Raw genomic sequence first — 19,246 nt, 5'->3', positions numbered from 1 at the left:
CGGAGGTGCTGGAAGCCAGGCTAGGAGGCAGTGGGGACTGCAACAGTGGTTTTCTTTTAAATTGCAGTGGGAGAAGATGCATGGATAAGCAACTAGTTGAGTAGTGAAATAGTAGAGGCTGAAATATGGGAATGAAAGTGCTATGGTACCATTCATGATAGTGAGGCTGAGTGACAAGAACTGAAGGTATTGCAACGGCAGGATATTGCAGTTATAGTTGACATAGGAAAATTCAATTTGAAATATGGACAATGTTGATACTAAATTATGACCAAAAGTAATGAAAACTAATTTTATGGCTCGTGAATAAGACTCCCCAATGCCTGTCCACCATCTACAAAGTACAAGTCAAGAGTGTGATGGAATATTCTCCACTTGCCTGGATGGGTGCAGCTCCAACAACACTTGAGAAGCTCAACACCATCCAGGACAAAGCAGCCCGCTTGATTGGCATCTCATCCACAAACATTCACTCCCTCCACCACAGACACACAGTGGCAGTAGTGTGTACCATTTACAAGATGCACTGCAGCAATGCACCAAGGCTCCTTAGACAGCACCTTCCAAAGCCACAACCTCTACCACCTAGAAGGACAAGGGCAGCAGTTGCATTGGAACACCACCACCTGCAAGTTCCCCTCCAAGTCACACACCACCCTGACTTGGAACTATATCACCGTTCCTTCACTGTCGTTAGGTTAAAATCCTGGAACTCCCTTCCTAACAGCACTGTGGGTGTACCTACCCCATATGGACTTCAGCGGTTCAAGAAGGTGGCTCACCACCACCTTCTCAAGGGAAATTAGGGATGGGCAATAAATGCTGGCGTAGCTAGCTATGCCCACATCCCAAGAATGAATGATAAAAGGTTTGTATCTACTGTAAGATTTTAAATGTAATATAGATATTTTGTACATTGGTTTCAACAAATGCTGTTCTAAAGTAAAAATCTTTTAATATGAATTTCTAAAATAAATAATTTTACCTCTGCCTCTTCCAAAGTAGACTGGATTTCACTTTTCTCCTGCTCAGAAGCTTTCTTTGCTTTTTCTAGCTCATGGAAGGCCTTGCTGCTATCACCTATCTGTTCAGTCAGATCAGAGATCTCCTCTGTTTATGAAAAAAAAAATTATAGTAACTCTAATGAAAACACTCTAAGGTAAATGTGGAAATTTAAAAATTCCAGCACTCTAAAACATTGAAGTAACAAGAGATCAAGACTTACGCTGCAAATTCTTGTTCTCTCGTTTGAGAGTTTCGAGTTGGTCCAGGGATTCCTCATACGCATTCTTCATCTTAAAGATCTCAGTACTCAAACTGTGGGTTTCCCTCTGAGTTGCTTCCAGTTCAGCCTGGCTTTCTTCAAATTTCTGCTTCCACTCTGCCAGAACCTTTATTATACAATTGCAAAAGGTATAAAACAAATGGGAGGAGAGAGAAAGAGGGAGAATATGACCAGGTCTTTGGGATATGACTCTTACCTTGTCAAAGTTCCTCTGTTTCTTGTCAAGAGCAGCTGCTGTTGACTTCGCCCTCTCCACATCTATCGTAAGATCCTCCACTTCATTTTGCAATCTTTGTTTTGTCTTTTCCAATGAAGCACATTTGGAGTTCACAGCCTCAATGTGCTCTTCTGCATCCTGCAGACGCTGAGTAAGTTTTTTCCTGAAAAGGGCAAAACAAAAGTTATTGAAGTCGCATAAAATATTAATTGACAGAATGAATAGTATGAAAACGATTTAATTATAACGTACTTGGCCTCCTCCAGTTCCTCTGTGCGCTGGATTGCATCAGTTTCATATTTCGTTCTCCACTGAGCGACTTCACTGTTGGCCTTCGACATGCCACGCTGGAGTTCGGCCTTTGCTTCTTGTTCCTCTTCAAATTGTTCACGGAGCAAATCACAGTCATGGCGGGAAGATTGCAGAGCATGTGCCAAGGTATTCTTAGCCTGAAATTGATCAAGAACTGATAATAATGAGATGCAATTAATTGGATTGGACCAGATTTTGCAGTAAAAGTAACTGAGCTATCAGTTCTCACCATTCTTTAGGAGTAAATCAACTTCTGGCAAACATACTTGTACTGTTAAATGTGGAAATCAAAAAGTTGCTGTCTGAGATGCCCTGCTCCTCCAAAAGCTGACTCACCATTCAAATACATTAAACATTGTGAAGTTGCTTTACATGCCAAGTATATATGAACTACTCTCCAAAGAAAGTTAATTCTTGTCCATTCCAGTGTAAGGACCCTTTCAATGGTATATTAATTACTACCAAACAACCTTGTCGCTGGCACTAAAAACTTTTACAAGTGTGGAGTCTCATTCATTCAGACCTTATTTATTGCCGGATATTTAAAAAAAAATAAAACAAGTAAATTACATTTTTAAAAAACTTTTTTCCTTCTGTCTCCTTTATCTTTCTCTTAATTCAATATTTCCTCTTTTTATTTTGCTTTCTGTACCTGATTTGACATAGAATTCACTATTCTAACCGACACTTCTGGTTCAGACTCTGTGCTGCTTATTAACGATTTTTTAATCTGATTGGCTAAGGAGATACACAGTTACTTGCCCTGTTCACACATCTTCCAGATTTCCCTGTAGAGTGCTGGGTTGGCAGATGTTGGTTGGCAGGAGCTTCCAGTGAAAAAAGCCCATAGAAAGCCTATGGCAACTGCAAGTGTAACAAACCTTTGGCACCGTTCATTGATCACTGACTGCAAAATCCAGCCCAATAAAGCCTATGCTTAAGCATATATTGTACTTTGTCACAACATCACTAAAAACGTTTGTACTTCCAAAAGTACCATTATAAATCAATCAGCAGTCAAAATCATATAACACGATCTATTACTTTATAAAATCGCAGGCTTGCAACAACACTTAAAAGAATCTATGAACTGGTTAAAAATCAATATGAATACATCAAGTATTATATTCTCGTTATAAAATTTGTTAAAACTTGCTTGCATTATCCTTGTACCTTTGTTTCTTCTTCCAATTGCCTCTTGAGCTCTTCAACCTGCTGAGTAAATCCTTGTTTTCCTCTTGTCAGCTGAGATACCAAGGCTTCCTTCTCCTCTACTTGGCGATTCAGTTCACCTGCAAAATCAGAAGGGATTGAAAGGAATGAAGCAAAATAATACCATGAGCAAACCAATGTGACAACAATTCAAAATTATGGAACTGATAATTACCATTCTCTGTTATAAGACGTGCTTTTTGAGTTGATAAATCATTGATCAGATGTTGATGCTCATCATGTTTGGTCTTTAGTTCACTAACCCGGTCCTCAAGAGACCGGGCCACCTTCTCAAGGTTTGCCTAAAACCAATATACAGAATTCTCAAATAATTTAGATTCTGTAGGTGAGAAAAGCCGCAACTATTTAAATGTAATATAATTAGGTGAGGGAATGAGGTTCAGAAACATCCAAAACATTACCTTGCTTTTCGATACAGATTCCATATTGCTAGCAAGGTCATCAATTTCCATTTTCAGCTCACTCTTTTCCTTCTCAAGCTTCTGTTTCACACGTTGCAGGTTGTCAATTTGTTCTCCAAGTTCTGCTACACTATCAGCCTGCTTCTTACGAAGAGCAGCAGCCGTGGCTTCATGCTGTAGGGTAGATTCCTCTAGATCGCGGCGCATTTTCTGAAATTCTGCTTCACGTTTTTTATTCATTTCAATCTGTGCTGCAGTTGCACCTCCGGCTTCTTCCAGTCGTTCACTGATTTCTTCAAGTTCCCGAGCAAGATCAGCTCTCTGTTTCTCAGTCTTAGCACGGGAGGTGCGTTCAGCTTCTATTTCTTCTTCAAGCTCTTCAATGCGAGCCTTAAAATAAATGTGTGCCTTTTATAATCTTAGAACAAATAGCATTACTTAATGCATATAATCCTTACAAAGGTAGCATCTCATTTAATTTCTCTGGACCTATACATCACCTGTAATTCTTTAATCTTTTTCTGTAGCTGGGAAGCCAAAGCCTGCTCATCTTCAACTTTACTTTGAAGCTGACTGATTTCAAATTCCTTCCTTTAATAATATGAAAGAAAAATAAAGATACAGATTTTGCGTATCAATGAACTTACAAAAGGAAACCAATTATTTTCCTTGGTATGATGGGCTGAATTTTACCAGCCCTCCGATGTCAGGGATCATGGCAGGGGGGCCTGGAAAATTCTTCCAGGAGACACCCACCATGACCCCTGCTCTGGGAAAGCTCACCATATATTACCAGAGGTGGTGAGGCCTCGGTGCAGCACTGCCCCCACCCCTACTCGGAGGCGGAGCCCTCATTTACATATTAAAATAAATGCCAAAAAACCCTACCTTGCCCAATGGCCGTCCCACGCCGATATTCCGGCAGGTGGTCGGCACCGCAGCGCCTTCAGATGTCCATTTGGAGATCTGAGGCGTGACACTGGTCGGGAGGGAGAAGGAGTGAAATTTTCGGCGGGGGGGGGGGGGGGTAGTTTGGCTTGGGAATAAAGCTTTTTTTGGTGGGAAAGGCCCAAAAATAAAGTATTTGGTCATTGCGGGGGAGGGGGGTAGAGGGGCTTTCACCCTTTATTGAATTTTTTTTTACAATCAAAGAATGTGAAAGCTATGCTTCTTTAAAAATGTAAAAATCGGTTGAAGAGCTTGAAGCCCTTTAAAACTGGCACTGGCACCTGCACGTTGATGCCAGCTGCCATTGCCGGCGAAGGAGCAGCCGCGTTCTACATCATTTGGGGCGACCATTCCACCCCCTCCATTTAAATGAGACATTGAAATGAGATTGGTGGCGAGCTTATAAAATCCAACCCAATTAGTCAACAATAGAAATAGGATAGCTAGGGATACTTAGAATAAAGCCTTAATTCTGAGTTACCATCATATAATTCTTTACGAAAAATGTTTTTACACTCGCTAACTTATCTAACTACAGACAAGTGGTCCAAGGATGAAATTATGAGGAGACAGTACATAAAATATGCTTGTATTTCCATGCATATGGAGGGTTAAGGGGTAATTTGATTGAGGTTTTTAGGATTTTAAAAAGAATTGATAGGTAGTTAAATTTTTTATTCTGATGGGGGACATAACCCTAAAATCAGAGCCAGGCCTTTCAGAACGAAAATTAGGAAGCACATCTTCATGCAAAGCTTGGTAGAAAGGTGCAATTCTCTCCCAAAAAAAGCAGTAGATGCTGGCTCAATTAACAAATGTTATCTGAGATGGATGGAGTTTTGCTAGCCCACAGTATTATGAAATATGGATCCAAAGCAGATGGATGGAATTAGGATACAGATCACCCTACTCCTGTTCCTATGAGTTCACGTATTCAAAGTCTGGAAAATCAGCTACCTAAGAATCAGTATCTGCCAATCAAAATTTGATAGCTGATCAACTATATAGTAGGTGGGTTTAGAACTCAAGCAACAATTTGCGAACAAAGCAGTTAAAGTCCCAGATTTATAGTAAGATGAAGACTGACTTTTTTAGCTTCTCATCTAGTTGTTGCTTATCATTCTCCAAATCCATTATGGTTTCTTGTGACAGCTTCACATCACCTTCAAACTTCCTTTTAGCACGTTCAAGATCCATGCGAAGTTTCTTTTCCTGCTCTAGAGAACCTTCAAGCTTTTAGAAGAAAAACATGTTTTGTCCGGATTTGCTTTAAACAATGATGATATTGTCAACCCCATTTGACTTAGTTGTGTTTAAAAATACTTACATCATCAATTTGTTGTTCCAGCTTAGTCTTTGTTTTGGTTAGAGTGTTGACTTTGTCTTCCTCAGCCTGAAGGTCATCCAAAGTCTGCTGATGGGCCTCTTGGAGGGCTTTCTTTTCCTTTGTTATTTTAGCAATGTTTTCATCAAGACTAGCCATCTCTTCGGTGAGGTTTTTAACCTATGTTCAGTAAGGATAAAATATTTAGAAGAATTTCACGAAATGCATCAACAGATATGAAAATCCTTCCATGAATTGCATATCTATCAAATGTAGAAATCATCTATTCATACCTTGTTCTCAGTGGCATGTTTTTCTTTTTCAACTTTGGCTAAGGTGAGCTCCAAATTGTCAATATCTTTCTTCAGTTCAGAACACTCATCCTCCAGTTTTCTCTTCTTAGCTGTGAGTTCAGCATTTATCTCCTCTTCATCTTCCAATCTTTCATTAGCTTCCTTCACTTTAGCCTCCAATTGAATTTTATTTTTAATGAGTCCCTCACATCTTTCTTCTGCATCTGCCAGAGTTTCACTTTCCTGCAAAAAAGTGATACAATGAATTATACCAGGCTACGGCTTTTATAAATTATATACAAAGTGTGTTATATTAAAATTGCAAATGTTTATACCGCTTGGACTTGAAGTTCAAGATTGTTCTTTTCCTGTACAATAGCCACCATTTTCTCTTCTAATTCCTTCCTTCGTGCTTCAGATTTGGCAAGTGCCTCCTTAGTTTTCTCAAACTCATCCTTCATATTCGCCATTTCCTTTTCAGTTTCAGCACTCTTCAGGAGAGGTTTGATCTTGAAATACAATTGCATCCATGGCCAGTGTTTGACATTTGTGAAGGAACGGATGTTGTACTGTAGAGTGTACAGTGCTTCCCTAAAAGAAAGTCAGGGCAACACAGTTCATAACAATCGTCTTGTAGCTTTTTTGTGTAAGGGTTAAATAGTATAGTATTGTATAAAATACTTTTTACTGGAAAATATATTTTTGGATGCTCCTAGGTGATGATATTTACCTCCTTTCCATCATTCTCCTGAATTCAACCCTCATTAGGTATCCACGGCAAAGAGCCTGGGTGCGGGTAATGAGTTGTGCCAATTTTTCATCTCTCATCTCTTCAAGTGTACCCAAGAGACCAGCCTTGAAGAACACCTTAAATAAATTGAAGCAAGTGTTCACCTTTCATGTTCAACGTACTAAATATAATCAATTTTAAAAACATGATTAAATTTGTTTTTGTTTTGTTGAAATGATACTAGAAAGTCTGTGTGGCATTTGCACTGCATGCAATTGGTTTGTCCTCATCCTCGTGGAGCAGTTTGTAATTGGTCTGGAATAGCTCCATGTGTCTAGTTCCGTAATAACACAGGAGCAATAAGGCAACTTTGATGCTTTCCAACTTAAATTTAAAGTTGTGTTCATAGGTTCATCAACATATTATTTCACAGTGAGAAACTTAGATTTTAAATATAATTACCTTTGTGTGTCCAAATTTGTACTGTGTATGATCTACATCAATGGACCCCAATAACTTCTCTGAAGCCTTCTTGCTATCAATGAACTGACCTTCAGGAATGGCACTTGCATTAAGAATTCTGTATCTGTTGTATTAGAGGTTTAAGCACGTTATTGTTTTTCTCATTAGAAATGCATATACTCAACAATTTCATAGGAACGAAAATTGAAATGTATAGTTTGAGATTCATTACCTTTGCTTGAAGTCACTGTAGATGATTCTGCTTGGAAATCCCTTTCTGCAAATTCTGATACCTTCAAGCACACCATTGCACCTCAGCTGGTGTATGACAAGGACGTTATCCATGGCACCTGTTGGATGCAACCCAATGATTAAATCAGCACACCAAAGTATTTTCTTATAACCTATTAAATCAAAAACAGGACTGCATCCATTACTGATTTCAATTGTGATTTATTTTCTGGTAAATGTAGGGCTGAATTTTTCCAGCTCAAGCTTCAAAAAAGGCACGGAGCACGCGCAAGGTGTCTTCCATGGAGCCGCCACGATATTTAGCGTGGCGGCTCATTTTCATGGCCAGGGCGGTTCAACCGCCCCCGATGACGTAGAGGGGGCAGGCACTCCCTCCCGGTAATGGCGTCAGGTGCCATTTTTAAAGGGCTTCCAGCCCTTCAGTTCGATTTACATTTTTAAAGTTGCAGGACATGAAAATTAAATTGACAACTTTATTAACAGTTTCAATCCTCTCTCCCAACCCCCCACAAAATGTGTAAAATCTTTATTAGTTTCCCTCTGCTCCCCCCAAAAAAACTGACATTCCAATCCCAATCTTTCCCTCTCGAACTTTATTCTCTTTCACCTTCAACCCCTTCTCACCATCCCGTCCACCAATCACAAGAGTTTTCCCTGTTTCCCCTCCCCCTCCTGCCCTGAAAACTTAACTCCTCCCCACCAGTGTCCCACCTCAGATCTCCGAATGGAGATCCGAACCCGCGGGAGTTCTGGCAATCAGCCAGAATATCGAAGTGGGGCAGCCGTCATGATGAGGTAAGTATTTATTCATTAATTAACATTTATTACCGTATTTAAATGAGGTTTCCATTGCCAAGCAGTGGGTGGGGGGGGGCCGCCACAAAGCCTCGCCGCTGCTGTTAATGTGGGGCGGGGCCTTCCTGGCATCAAGGCCTGTGGCGGGCATTTCCCAGAGGTATTTTACAGGACCCCCGCCACGACCCCCTATGTTGGGGGGCTGATAAAATCCAGCCCGTAGTGTATAGCGAGGGAATCACACTTGCCTGGTGTCTTTGTCTCGTTGGGGATTATACATCGCACAAAATGTGGATGCGTAGTTCTCAGGTTAGTCATCAGCTTGCCTAAGTTTTCCTGTGAGGTGAAAAAGAAAGTTATATTGATCTCCAGTTTCATCCCATGTTATTTGTAACAATAATGAGGAAAAACATTTTTAGGCAACGAGTGGTTAGGATCTGGAATGCACTGCCTGAGAGTGTGGTGGAGGCAGATTCAATCAAGGCCTTCAAAAGAGAACTGGATAATTACCTCAAGAGAAAAAATTTGCAGGGCTATGGGGAAAAAGCAGGGGAGTGAGACTATGTGAGTTGCTCTTGCAGAGAGCCGGCACAGACACGCTGGACCTGACAGCCTCCTTCTGTGCTGTTACCATTCTATGATTCTATCGATAGTACAAGAGTATTTTACTAATCCTATTTGACACACTGAAATCAATGTTTTGCTAGCCACTAAAATTTATTAAGACTTAATTCAGTACATGTTGTAAAATGTACATGTCAGAGAAATTCATACCCTAAACAGAGCAGATACTGTCTGGAAGGAAGAGCCCTTCTTTTTGCCACCTTTCTTGCCAGTGGTTTCAGCTACAAAAAAAACAAGAAGTTTGTTTGTTCTAAACTTATTAAGAAAGGGAAGAATACAATGCGAGCAAAAAGCAATACTAACATTTGAATGTAGTGGAATTTTACCTTCAGTGGATGCAGCATAGAGTTGAGCCAGAAGTTTTACTGATGATTTCTGGAATAGTCCAATTACAGTTTCATTCAGGGGGTCCTTGTTCTTATCCAGCCAGCCAGTAATGTTGTAGTCCACAGTGCCAGCATAATGGACCAGTGAAAAGTGAGCTTCAGCCTTTCCTTTGGCAGGCTTGGGTTTCTGGAAGTTATTTGACTTGCCAAGATGCTGATCATACAGTTTATTCTTGAAAGAAGTGTCTGATGCCTTGGGGAACATGCACTCCTCTTCCAGGATTGAGAAGATACCCATGGGCTGAGGTTACCACACATATATTAACATCAAGCTAGTTTTCATTCTTGAAATTAATAAAATGATACACATTAACAAAGTACATTGTTTCACCTACCTTTTCAATGAGTTCAATGCAAGCAGCCAGATCCATACCAAAGTCAATGAATTCCCATTCAATTCCTTCCTTCTTGTACTCTTCTTGTTCCAGAACAAACATGTGGTGGTTGAAGAACTGCTGCAGTTTCTCATTAGTGAAGTTGATACATAACTGTTCCAAGCTGTTGAACTGAACATGTAGAGCAATTTAAAGTATTATTTAATCGTTGGATTATGGTTTTAATGCTGTTAAGTTTAACTAACTTATTTTGTTGATATTTATGTTTCTGATTCTTACATCAAAAATTTCGAACCCAGCAATATCCAGCACACCAATGAAAAACTGTCTGGCTTGTTTTGTGTCCAATTGCTGATTGATACGGACAACCATCCACAAGAACATTTTCTCAAAAATTGATTTGGCAAGGGCACCAACTGAGTTGTAGACCTGAAAGAACACAATATACGCTTTAGCCTAAAGCAGCAGCCTAAATTAAATGTTTACTTAAATATTGTTTTACTAAAATTCTTGGAAAATGTACCTGCTGAACAGTCTGACCTTTGGTTACAAATTCATTGCCAACCTTTACTCGGGGATAGCATAAAGCCTTTAGCAAATCTGCAGAGTTGAATCCAGTCAGGTAAGCAACCTTGTCAGCATCTGACCAAAAAATAAAAGGGAATTAATTATATTTGTGAACTATGTATGAATTGATGCTTGGGGTAAAAAAAACATTAAATATGTTTTTCTGCCACTTAATTAACTGCTTTATATATTTTTAAATGTTAGTTGAACACCTACACACTTTTTGATTTTCAGATTAATAATGCTGCACAGATGTGAATATGACAAGAGCAGACTCTCTCTGTATTGCATATTTTATATGACTTTAGGCAAATTGGGTAAATGAAAAAAACAGCTCTTTATCAAGCAGTATCACATCCTCTGAATGTCCTAAATCTTTTCATAAATAATGGATTACTTTTCAAATGCAATCACTATTGTTAAAAGGTCAATACAATTTGAAAATTTGCTTCAGTTAGGTTTATTTTGACAAACTTTTAATTTTGTCTTTTCTCATTGTAGCAGCCTACTGGTTTTTATCATTGATACCACTTGCACATGGAAACTGAATAGTCCAATGGAGGGGCTTTCTTTGAAATGTTAAGCCATTGGAATTTGTAAATTCCAATGCTATCAGCCTCACACACACCGCTTGCTACCTCCACATACCTCCAACTATTCAGCTATGGCAGGCACGTCACCCACAGTGCTACACAATGATTGATATCCTTCCCCTTCTCTTGCAGGACAAAGTGGCACACTATAGAAGGGAGCAGAGCAGAACTGGCAGAGGACATCTCCTGAACCTTATGGAGGAGATGGGTCTCTGCATCATGGGGCCAGCTGTGACTGCGCCCATGCCATCTGGCATTGCTGAGAATATTGAGGATTATGGTACATTTGTGTCTTATGCCCCTTCTCAACACCCAACTCACCCTCATCCTGCTATCTGACATGATGAGCAAGCTGCAGTTGGTGCAACCATGGACATCCTACTTCCCACCCCTCCACTTGTTTCCCTACCCCAACCTTCCCCTTCTGATTTTCTGTTTTCAGACAGGAAAGAACTGCTGTCTGTGAATCGCTAACAGCACCAGGAGGAGAAGAACAGCAGCACAGCACTGGTGAATATGCTGTTATGAGTGTTTCCATTTTTGTGTTAAATTTTGAGAATTTGTATTTTAAAATGGAACAGGATTCCATAGATGCTGGAACTTTGGGTGTTTTTTTTAAAGGAGGTTGCCAGAAGGTTTGGACTGAGTTTGAACTGTAAACAGTTACTGGAATGTGTCTGTTTTCAAAAAAACCAGCAGGGGTTATTTTTGACATGGAGAGATATTTACAAAGGAGGAGTGACAGGCCAATATTTATGGACGTCAGGTGATTTGACTTCTGAACTGTTTTAGTTTCATTTTGAACTGTTACAACAGTAAGTTGATTTTGCCTGCCGGAAGAAAGAACACCTCAGTTTTCTCACTTTTGAAAACAAACCCTGTATACAGTGTGGCAGTTTCCCATTTCCTCCTGTATTTGAAGAAACCCTGTATGTTTAAAGGAACTTTGTATATCGAATATGTGGGAACCAAAACCTTGTTGCTGCATTCCTGCTGTAAGACCTATTTGGAGCCTCTGTAGCTGCATCTCTTGGAAAGCCTACCATGACTGATCTTCAACATCACCTGGAAAGAACTGCTCTAGGAAGATCCTAGTGATGGCTGTCTTTGCACATTTCGGACACCAAACCGACAAAAGGACATCTTTCCATACCTTTTCAGCCTAAATGATGTTTTTTTATTCCTTCTATTTCTTTGTAACAGCTGTAAACAAAAATCCCTTTTATATTTTTTCCTGCTTAACTGGTGTGTAAGCATGTGTGTGTGTGTGTGGGCTAGGATAAATAAGGGGCTTTAATATTTCAACTTGTATGTTTTACTTCATTATTGGTTAAGACTTGGTTTATAATAAACTGTTATAAAACACACCTGGTTGGTGTGTTTTATTTTGGAGAAAAATAGCGTATATGATCGACTGTATTGGTAAGTGGGGAAATTTAAATATATGTTGTGACCTGTGGAGAAGTGGGACTAGAATAAACAGTGCACTCATCCTGCCTCGGTCATAACAATGCCCTATCACATGATCTGATATTTGCAGGCACCAGCTTAGATACTGGCCCTGCACGTTCCTTGGAAGCTAGTACAGAGTTAAGATCAGCACTTGTTGAGTCACAGGGTATGAGTGGGCTGCAACCAGGCCAGGGGTAAAGGATGATTTGTTTGCCAGCTCAACAGAAGGCAAGGTTGCAGACAAGTTCTGTTACAGGGGACTCGGATGAGGATCTCTAAAGGGCACATACAGGTCGTGCACAGAGAGATGCTGTATGGATTAGATGGCCTCCCAGAGAGCAAGGAGGAGTCCAGTTCCTGGCTGGCAGAGAGCCCTCAGGCAGAAAGCCCTCACATAGAGCTTCCCATCTCTGCAGTCTCAGCTTCACCTCCCTGTCATTCTGCAGTCCCAGAGTCACTTCAACTGCAGCCCCCATGCCAGTTGCAGCCTTTGTGGGAACAGGTCACCAAATCCTTTGCTCTTCCTGTGAGGATGTGGCAAACATTTCCTGCCAAATCCGGGAACTCAGCACAACACCTCCAAAAATACTCTAGTGCTTCCAGAGACTTTGCAATGACAGAGGTTATTCAACATTACTTAACCTGCGATTTGGGTCCCTGTCCCTGCTAGTACTGAGCAACCCTTGCAGCTGAATGCTTGATCTTCAGTGAGTGGGAAGTGAATTTGGACTAGCATGGTCCAAATTTAGAGTTGAGTATCACATCAGCTGCATGAACTGAGTGATGTCATAAAAGCACCATATCAGCTGCTTCCAGTGCATGCAGCGGACGCAGTTAAAATTGGAGATATTCAAAAAGGCCAAAATTAGATGAGCACTGATATCTCGGAAGGTTGTGGGGCTGGAGGAGATTACAGAGATAGGGAGGGGGAAGAGGCCATGGTGGGACTTGAAAACAAGGATGAGAATTTTAAAATCGAGGCATGGCTTAACCAGGAGTCTATGTCGATCAGCGATGGGGGAACAGAACTTGGCGCAATGAAGGACACGAGCAGTAGAGTTTTGCTTGACCTCAAGTTTACGGAGGACAGAATGTGGAGGCCAGCCAGGACTATGTTGGAATAATCATGTCTAGAGGCAACAAACGCATGGATGAGGGTATCAGCAGTAGATCAGTTGAATTGGGCAAAGTTAGGGAGGTGGAAATAGGCGGTTTTGGTGATGGCATGGAAATGTGGTCAGAAGCTCATCTCAGGTTATATATGACACCAAGGTTGCAAACAGTCTTGTTCAGCCTGATCATTAGTGAACATCAGAGATAATGGTACAGGAGCAGTAAGAGAAGCCATTGCAAGTGCTACTATGGCTATGATTAGATAGATAAGAATGGAACCAGGCAAGTGCAGTTATACCGCTGTTTATATGTGTTGAATTGAAATATTATTTTGAATAAGTATATATGTTAGTAAATACTGCAGTGAAGTGAGAGGTATGTAATTGTTACCTTCTGTGCCATCGGGCTCAGCCTGCTCCTCACGTTGTTTTTGTTTGAATTTCATGTTACCAAAGTGCATGACTGCACCAGTGAGTTTGTAGATGCCCCATTTCTCTTCAGTGATAAAGCCCAGGATATCTATAGCGGTCTTTAAATTCAAACAATAGAGTTAGAATCCAACAAAAAGATACATATGCTGAAACAGCTTCATCTACTCTTTGTGGAAACTTTTAAAATTTACTTTAAAATGTTTTTATGTTGCATCTTCTAATTCAAAAATTCTAAATTTTAACTTCCTTTCTGACAGTGCAGATAAACACTGCTGGTGACATCTTTTTCATTATTACCCTTTTCTATGTATATTCTACATCTTCATTCTAAATGTGTGCATTTTTATAGCAAAATGGGTTATTGGTGATGACTGCGCAAAAATGTATATGCCTTAAGATGCACGAGTTGGGATAAGAAAATATAAATAAAGATGTACAGCTGTTACCCACATCAGTTGCAACCAATTCTTCTGTATCGTCAATACTCTTGACAGTAATCTCACCCTGGCTGATGAATGGATAATCATAGGGGTTGGTGGTAATGAGACAAGCCTCTGCAGAAAGCAAAATAAACATTTTGTCAGAAAACTTTTGATTAACTAAATGAAAGAAAGGTACCATATCGCCAGTATTACTGTTTGGAAGGGGAAACCTTTCAGCCAACGTCTCAAAATTAGTTTAATTCAACACTGTACTAAGACACCACTGAAAGCAATATAGACAGGAGATAGGCTTATAAAATGAAAATCAGATAAAGTTGAAAGGGAAGTATGAAAATAAAAGTCATTAAATTATAATAGATGAACTAGGGTTTTATTTCTATCTATCTAATTATAGACTGAGATAAAGATGTATTGCAAAAATAAATTGTTTGTATATTAGCAGACAATAAAAAATTGAAGGTAGTAACATTCCAAAACGTCATTCCTTACCAACAATTTCTGGTTTATGGTTAGTCATCATCTGGTAGAAAATGTGATAACTCCTTTCAGCTTTCAGCTGGAATGTTACTCTGGATTTTTCTAGTAGATCTGGAGAGAATGTACACATATAAATGTAGATTTACTGAAGAACCTGTGTGTAAGTCCAAAAATTGATTTATAGCAAAACAAGTTCAACAGCACTTACAGGTTTCAATATCAGCAGAAGCCAGTTTCCCCGTGGTGCCGAAGTGAATTCGGATGAATTTACCCTTAAAATGTAAAGGTTATTCAAATCAGAGATTTGAAACATGATATCGGAACATGCACACTATATAATTTGTGTTATTGGAACAGCCTGATTGTTACATTAATTTGTTAGGGACATAGCAACTTAGGAACAGTATAAGCCATTTATGGCCTGTAGCTTGTTCTGTCGTCACTCAAAGAGATCATGGCTGATTTGGGACTTAACTCTATATACCCGCCTTTGCCCATCTCCCTTTACAGCTTTGAAATCTATCAACCTCATCCTTAATATTTATAATTGGTGTAGGATCAAGATTGTGAAAGAGAGTTCCACACATCTACCACACCTTGGGCTGAATTTTATTCCCCCCTCCCCTGCCCCACCCGGGACAACCTAGGACTCTGGAGGACCCATTGAGTTCTGGCAAAGAGGTGGAGGGTCTTCCTGTCGCTCTGCAATTTTGTTGGGGGTCGGATAGGCTGAAGACTGCCTTCCTGCCCAGAGGTCACCTGCGGTCCTTAAGAGGCCTATTAACAGCCACTTAAGGACCTCTTCCCCACCCCCCCCCCCCCCCCCTCCCCCACAGCTGGCATTAAACCAGCAGCAAGGATGACCCACTGCTGCAGGGAGAGGCCGGCCTTGACCCACTACGTCGAGAAGGGCCCGGTGCATATTACCACTGGCGCTGGGACCATGGTGCAGCCCCCCACCCCCCCCCCCACCCCAGCTGCATGGCGGCGGGCCCTTCATCTAAATATGCAAATGAACATTTGACATATTTAAATATACTTACCTGCAGGCGGTAGCCGTCCCACTCCGATATTACGGCCGCCGTTCGTGCTGCGCGCGCTTTCGGAACTCAATACAGAGTTCCGGGCGAGAACCTGGTGGAGAGGGGGAAGCAATAAAATTTTCAGGGAGGGAGGGGTGGAGGAGTGGGAAAATCAATTTTAATTGGATGTGGGGATGGTGGGAAGGGGTTGAAGGGCAAATGTAAAGAGGTTGGAAGGGAAAGTACAGGTTGATAAAGTTTTATTTTATGCCGATGTCCCTTAAAAAAAAATTGGGGGTGGGGGGGGGGGGGGGGGGAAATGGGAAAGGGCCTCCATTATGTCTGTAATTTTTAGGCAATAATTCTTCATAATTTACCTTTAAAAATTTAAATTTCTCCTGAGGACTTATATCATCGGGGGTGGCCACTCCGCCCCCACTATTTAAATGAGCCCCTGCGCTTAATATCATGGGGGATCCTCGGCTGCCATTGAATGCGGGAGCTGCGCTGAGATTAAAGAGTGCCGCTGCAGAGTGCAGCACCCGAATAAAATTCAGCCCTTTGTGTGTACAAATGTTTTCTAATTTCATACCTGAAAGGTCTGGCTCCAATTTTTAGACCATGCCCCTAGACTTTGGACAGAATCTTGTGTTGGTGGGAGGCCCCGCACAACTGCCGAAATGTCAATGGCAAGCCCACCTCCGCCGGGCCTGGGGAGCTAGGCTGGGATTTTATGCTCCAGAAACCTTTAATTGGTCTTGCGCAGGACTTCCACCTCCTTGAGGCAGGAATCCTGCCTAATGGAGCTGCCAGCCAATGAGCGGGCTGGCAGATCTTAGTCCAGCAGCGACACTGGAAGTGGTGGCCACTGCTGGGACTACACCCAACTATTGCAAGCAAGGTGAAGGATGGCCCCGGAAGACAGGTAAGTTTTTAGGGCCTCGCCCAGGAAAAGCCATCAGGCCCAGCAAGGCAAGGGGAGCTGGCAGGGGGGTGGGGGGAAGCGGACGGAATATTGTGTGTTGGGGGCGGTTGGGGCTTCGAGGGCGGCCCTCTGTGGGGCACAGCGTGCCCTATCAGGAAGCACTCCCAAGCCTGCAAGAAGGCCATCTGGTTTTACCAGGCAGGGTTCTTGAGGTGGCCATTAAGGTGTCATTGGTAAAATGACCGTGGCAGTGGGAGGAGGCCCTGAAGTGCCAGTTAATTGGCCACTTAAGTGCCTTGATTGGCCTGGGGTGGGCAGTTTCTCACTGCCACTGTGTAAAATTGCAGCGGGAAGGGGTTGGGAATGGATCCCCCACCTCCCACTCAATTTTACCTCCCCCATCCATGCCTGCTGGTTTGGGGGCCATAGATTTCCAGCCCTAAGCTCCCCAACCAGCAGAAATAGTTTATATACCATATCTGTTAATAAGAATCCTATACACTATGGGCTGTAATATATGCAACTGCAGCAAATGCTCATGACACTTACGAAGCGAGATGAATTGTCATTTCTCACTGTCTTGGCATTACCAAAGGCTTCCAGCAATGGGTTAGCCTGGATGATTTGATCCTCCAGGGACCCCTGAAAAAATAATTTGGATTACCAGGAGTTGGACCATTTACCAAGTGAAGAAATGAATTACAGTTAAACAACAAAGTTGCCACATTTTATAGTATCAGTTTTATTTAACCTTCATCTTCCCAGATTGTTGAGCTTCCTTCTTCTTGGCTGCGTCCCCAGAGGCTCCAACTGATGCAAAGTACTGGATGACACGTTTCGTGTTCACAGTCTTTCCGGCACCGGATTCTCCGCTGGAAGGAGCGAGAGTGGAAAATGAAGAAATGGAGTCAATTCCAATTCCACTACTTAACGACCAATCTTTGCGGGAATATATTAAACCAGCAACACTTACGTGATCAAGATGGACTGATTTTCACGATCTGTAAATAAGATCAATGTTGAGAGTGCAGATAACAGAATGTTGCATAAATTTGTTCCGTCCTTCTCGTTTTAACGAGAATCAAAAACTGCTGAACAGATAAAAAAATCAAAAGCCTACATACATACTTACCAGTTTGCATGAACTGATAGGCGTTGTCAGAGATGGAGAAGATGTGGGGAGGAGCTTCTTGTCGCTTCTTGCCTCTGTAACCAGTCACTACCTCGGGGTTGTACACTGGCAACCACTTGTAGGGGTTCACGGTCACACAAAATAGCCCAGAGTAGGTCTAAAGTCGGGAAAAGCAATTAACCATCTTGAATTTCTTCAATTATCGCTTTCATTTTGTAATCTGAAGCTATTGTACTCACATAAATCATCCAGGCTGCGTAACGCTCTTTGAGGTTATACAGCACAGATGCTTCATTCAAGTGGGTCAACATGACCATGTCCTCGATTTTATCGAATTTTGGCGGATTCATTGGGAGAACTTGGTCTTCTTTGACAGTCACTGTCTGAAAAATAATCAGCAGACCTACCGTGTTATTTAAAGAAATGTAGTTTTCGTGAAGACAAGTCAGGCTTTTCAGGATGATTTACTTATTTTGAGTTTTTCAACTGACCCTCTTATCCAATGTCTCCACTGTGGCTTTGCCACCCTCCTTGCTCGTGACTGTCCCTTTAACGTACAATTCTTTGTCGTCAGGGACATAGCAGGCAGATTTAGCATCGAATGGTCGATTCTGAGCTTCCAGTCTTTCCTTATCAGACTTCCGCAAAAACGGCGCCGCCACTCCAAACACTGCCATTTCCGCATCCCCCATGGCTTCGGTTTATTGCTAGAGTGTACATGCATATTTGTATAAATAATGTAATACCGAATAAAGTCAGCATATTTTAGTGCATTACTTCTTGACACGAGTAAATAATTCCTCTTATTTGAAAGAAAGATGTCACGTTTGAACTTAATCTAATTAGCTACTGCTTGTAGGGGACAGATTAACTAATTAAACAATTAATTCCTATCGCTTTATTTCTGAATTGTGATGATCCATTGTTTTATTTGAATTTGTTCCATGTCACAGTAATTCACGAAGTAGAGTTCATCTGATAGCATGTTGTTAAAAGTCGTTGCATTTAATTGCGAGATCTGCTAAATATCGCATCGTTTATTATTTAGTGTAAGCTTCAAATTGATGTTCTGGTGATTTGATGGACACCGGATTGTAAAATACAGTTTATATGTTCAGGACTATAAGATTGTATAAAGAGCCTTGATGAACCATATATTATACCCAGCGTAACTGTTTCTCACATGAAGCAAATTGTTGCGATTTTCCTGGTAGTTTTTAAAAGGAACTAAAACGCGACTTTGGTCTGCCACTCACGTATTACTGCCAAAAGACCGAATGTGGCTTTAAATTTTCAGAACCAGAGCAATTATATACTGCTTGATTTAATAGTGCTGCAACGAGACAAATAGTTCGAAAGCACCGTGTTAACATATCTTTTAATGTTAACATTCATTTGTCTAGCATATTGATATATATTTATGTATTGCTTGACAGTGATTTTACTCATCGTTCGTTGGAATGTAGATATTCGTATAATTCGTTTCGATTACAC

General features: G+C 41.1%; 1 protein-coding gene across 1 annotated transcript in view; it reads right to left on the bottom strand.

The window, feature by feature from the left end:
• Positions 1-18,444, bottom strand: part of LOC137384497 (myosin-4-like) — a 71,053-nt gene extending 52,609 nt beyond the window's left edge. The window contains exons 1-31 of the mRNA XM_068058635.1: positions 18,244-18,444; positions 17,992-18,135; positions 17,753-17,909; positions 17,594-17,621; positions 17,372-17,492; positions 17,170-17,262; positions 14,882-14,945; positions 14,686-14,784; positions 14,204-14,307; positions 13,713-13,851; positions 10,121-10,239; positions 9,877-10,026; positions 9,598-9,768; positions 9,203-9,503; positions 9,027-9,097; positions 8,501-8,588; positions 7,438-7,555; positions 7,206-7,329; positions 6,744-6,880; positions 6,349-6,604; positions 6,014-6,256; positions 5,724-5,900; positions 5,484-5,629; positions 3,949-4,039; positions 3,449-3,838; positions 3,202-3,328; positions 2,988-3,106; positions 1,755-1,951; positions 1,482-1,665; positions 1,226-1,391; positions 986-1,110 (exon numbers count right to left, since the gene is read on the bottom strand). Of these exons, the coding sequence (XP_067914736.1) occupies positions 986-1,110; positions 1,226-1,391; positions 1,482-1,665; positions 1,755-1,951; positions 2,988-3,106; positions 3,202-3,328; positions 3,449-3,838; positions 3,949-4,039; positions 5,484-5,629; positions 5,724-5,900; positions 6,014-6,256; positions 6,349-6,604; positions 6,744-6,880; positions 7,206-7,329; positions 7,438-7,555; positions 8,501-8,588; positions 9,027-9,097; positions 9,203-9,503; positions 9,598-9,768; positions 9,877-10,026; positions 10,121-10,239; positions 13,713-13,851; positions 14,204-14,307; positions 14,686-14,784; positions 14,882-14,945; positions 17,170-17,262; positions 17,372-17,492; positions 17,594-17,621; positions 17,753-17,909; positions 17,992-18,135; positions 18,244-18,444 (4,650 nt within the window). The remainder of the gene's footprint in view (positions 1-985; positions 1,111-1,225; positions 1,392-1,481; positions 1,666-1,754; positions 1,952-2,987; positions 3,107-3,201; positions 3,329-3,448; positions 3,839-3,948; positions 4,040-5,483; positions 5,630-5,723; positions 5,901-6,013; positions 6,257-6,348; positions 6,605-6,743; positions 6,881-7,205; positions 7,330-7,437; positions 7,556-8,500; positions 8,589-9,026; positions 9,098-9,202; positions 9,504-9,597; positions 9,769-9,876; positions 10,027-10,120; positions 10,240-13,712; positions 13,852-14,203; positions 14,308-14,685; positions 14,785-14,881; positions 14,946-17,169; positions 17,263-17,371; positions 17,493-17,593; positions 17,622-17,752; positions 17,910-17,991; positions 18,136-18,243) is intronic.
• Between the last annotated feature and the right edge of the window lie 802 nt (positions 18,445-19,246).

Source organism: Heterodontus francisci, chromosome 26, assembly GCF_036365525.1.
Source record: "Heterodontus francisci isolate sHetFra1 chromosome 26, sHetFra1.hap1, whole genome shotgun sequence".
NCBI classification, from domain to species: domain Eukaryota; kingdom Metazoa; phylum Chordata; class Chondrichthyes; order Heterodontiformes; family Heterodontidae; genus Heterodontus; species Heterodontus francisci.
Note: the sequence above shows the minus strand (reverse complement) of the source record. Positions and strands in the feature narration are given on the sequence as shown.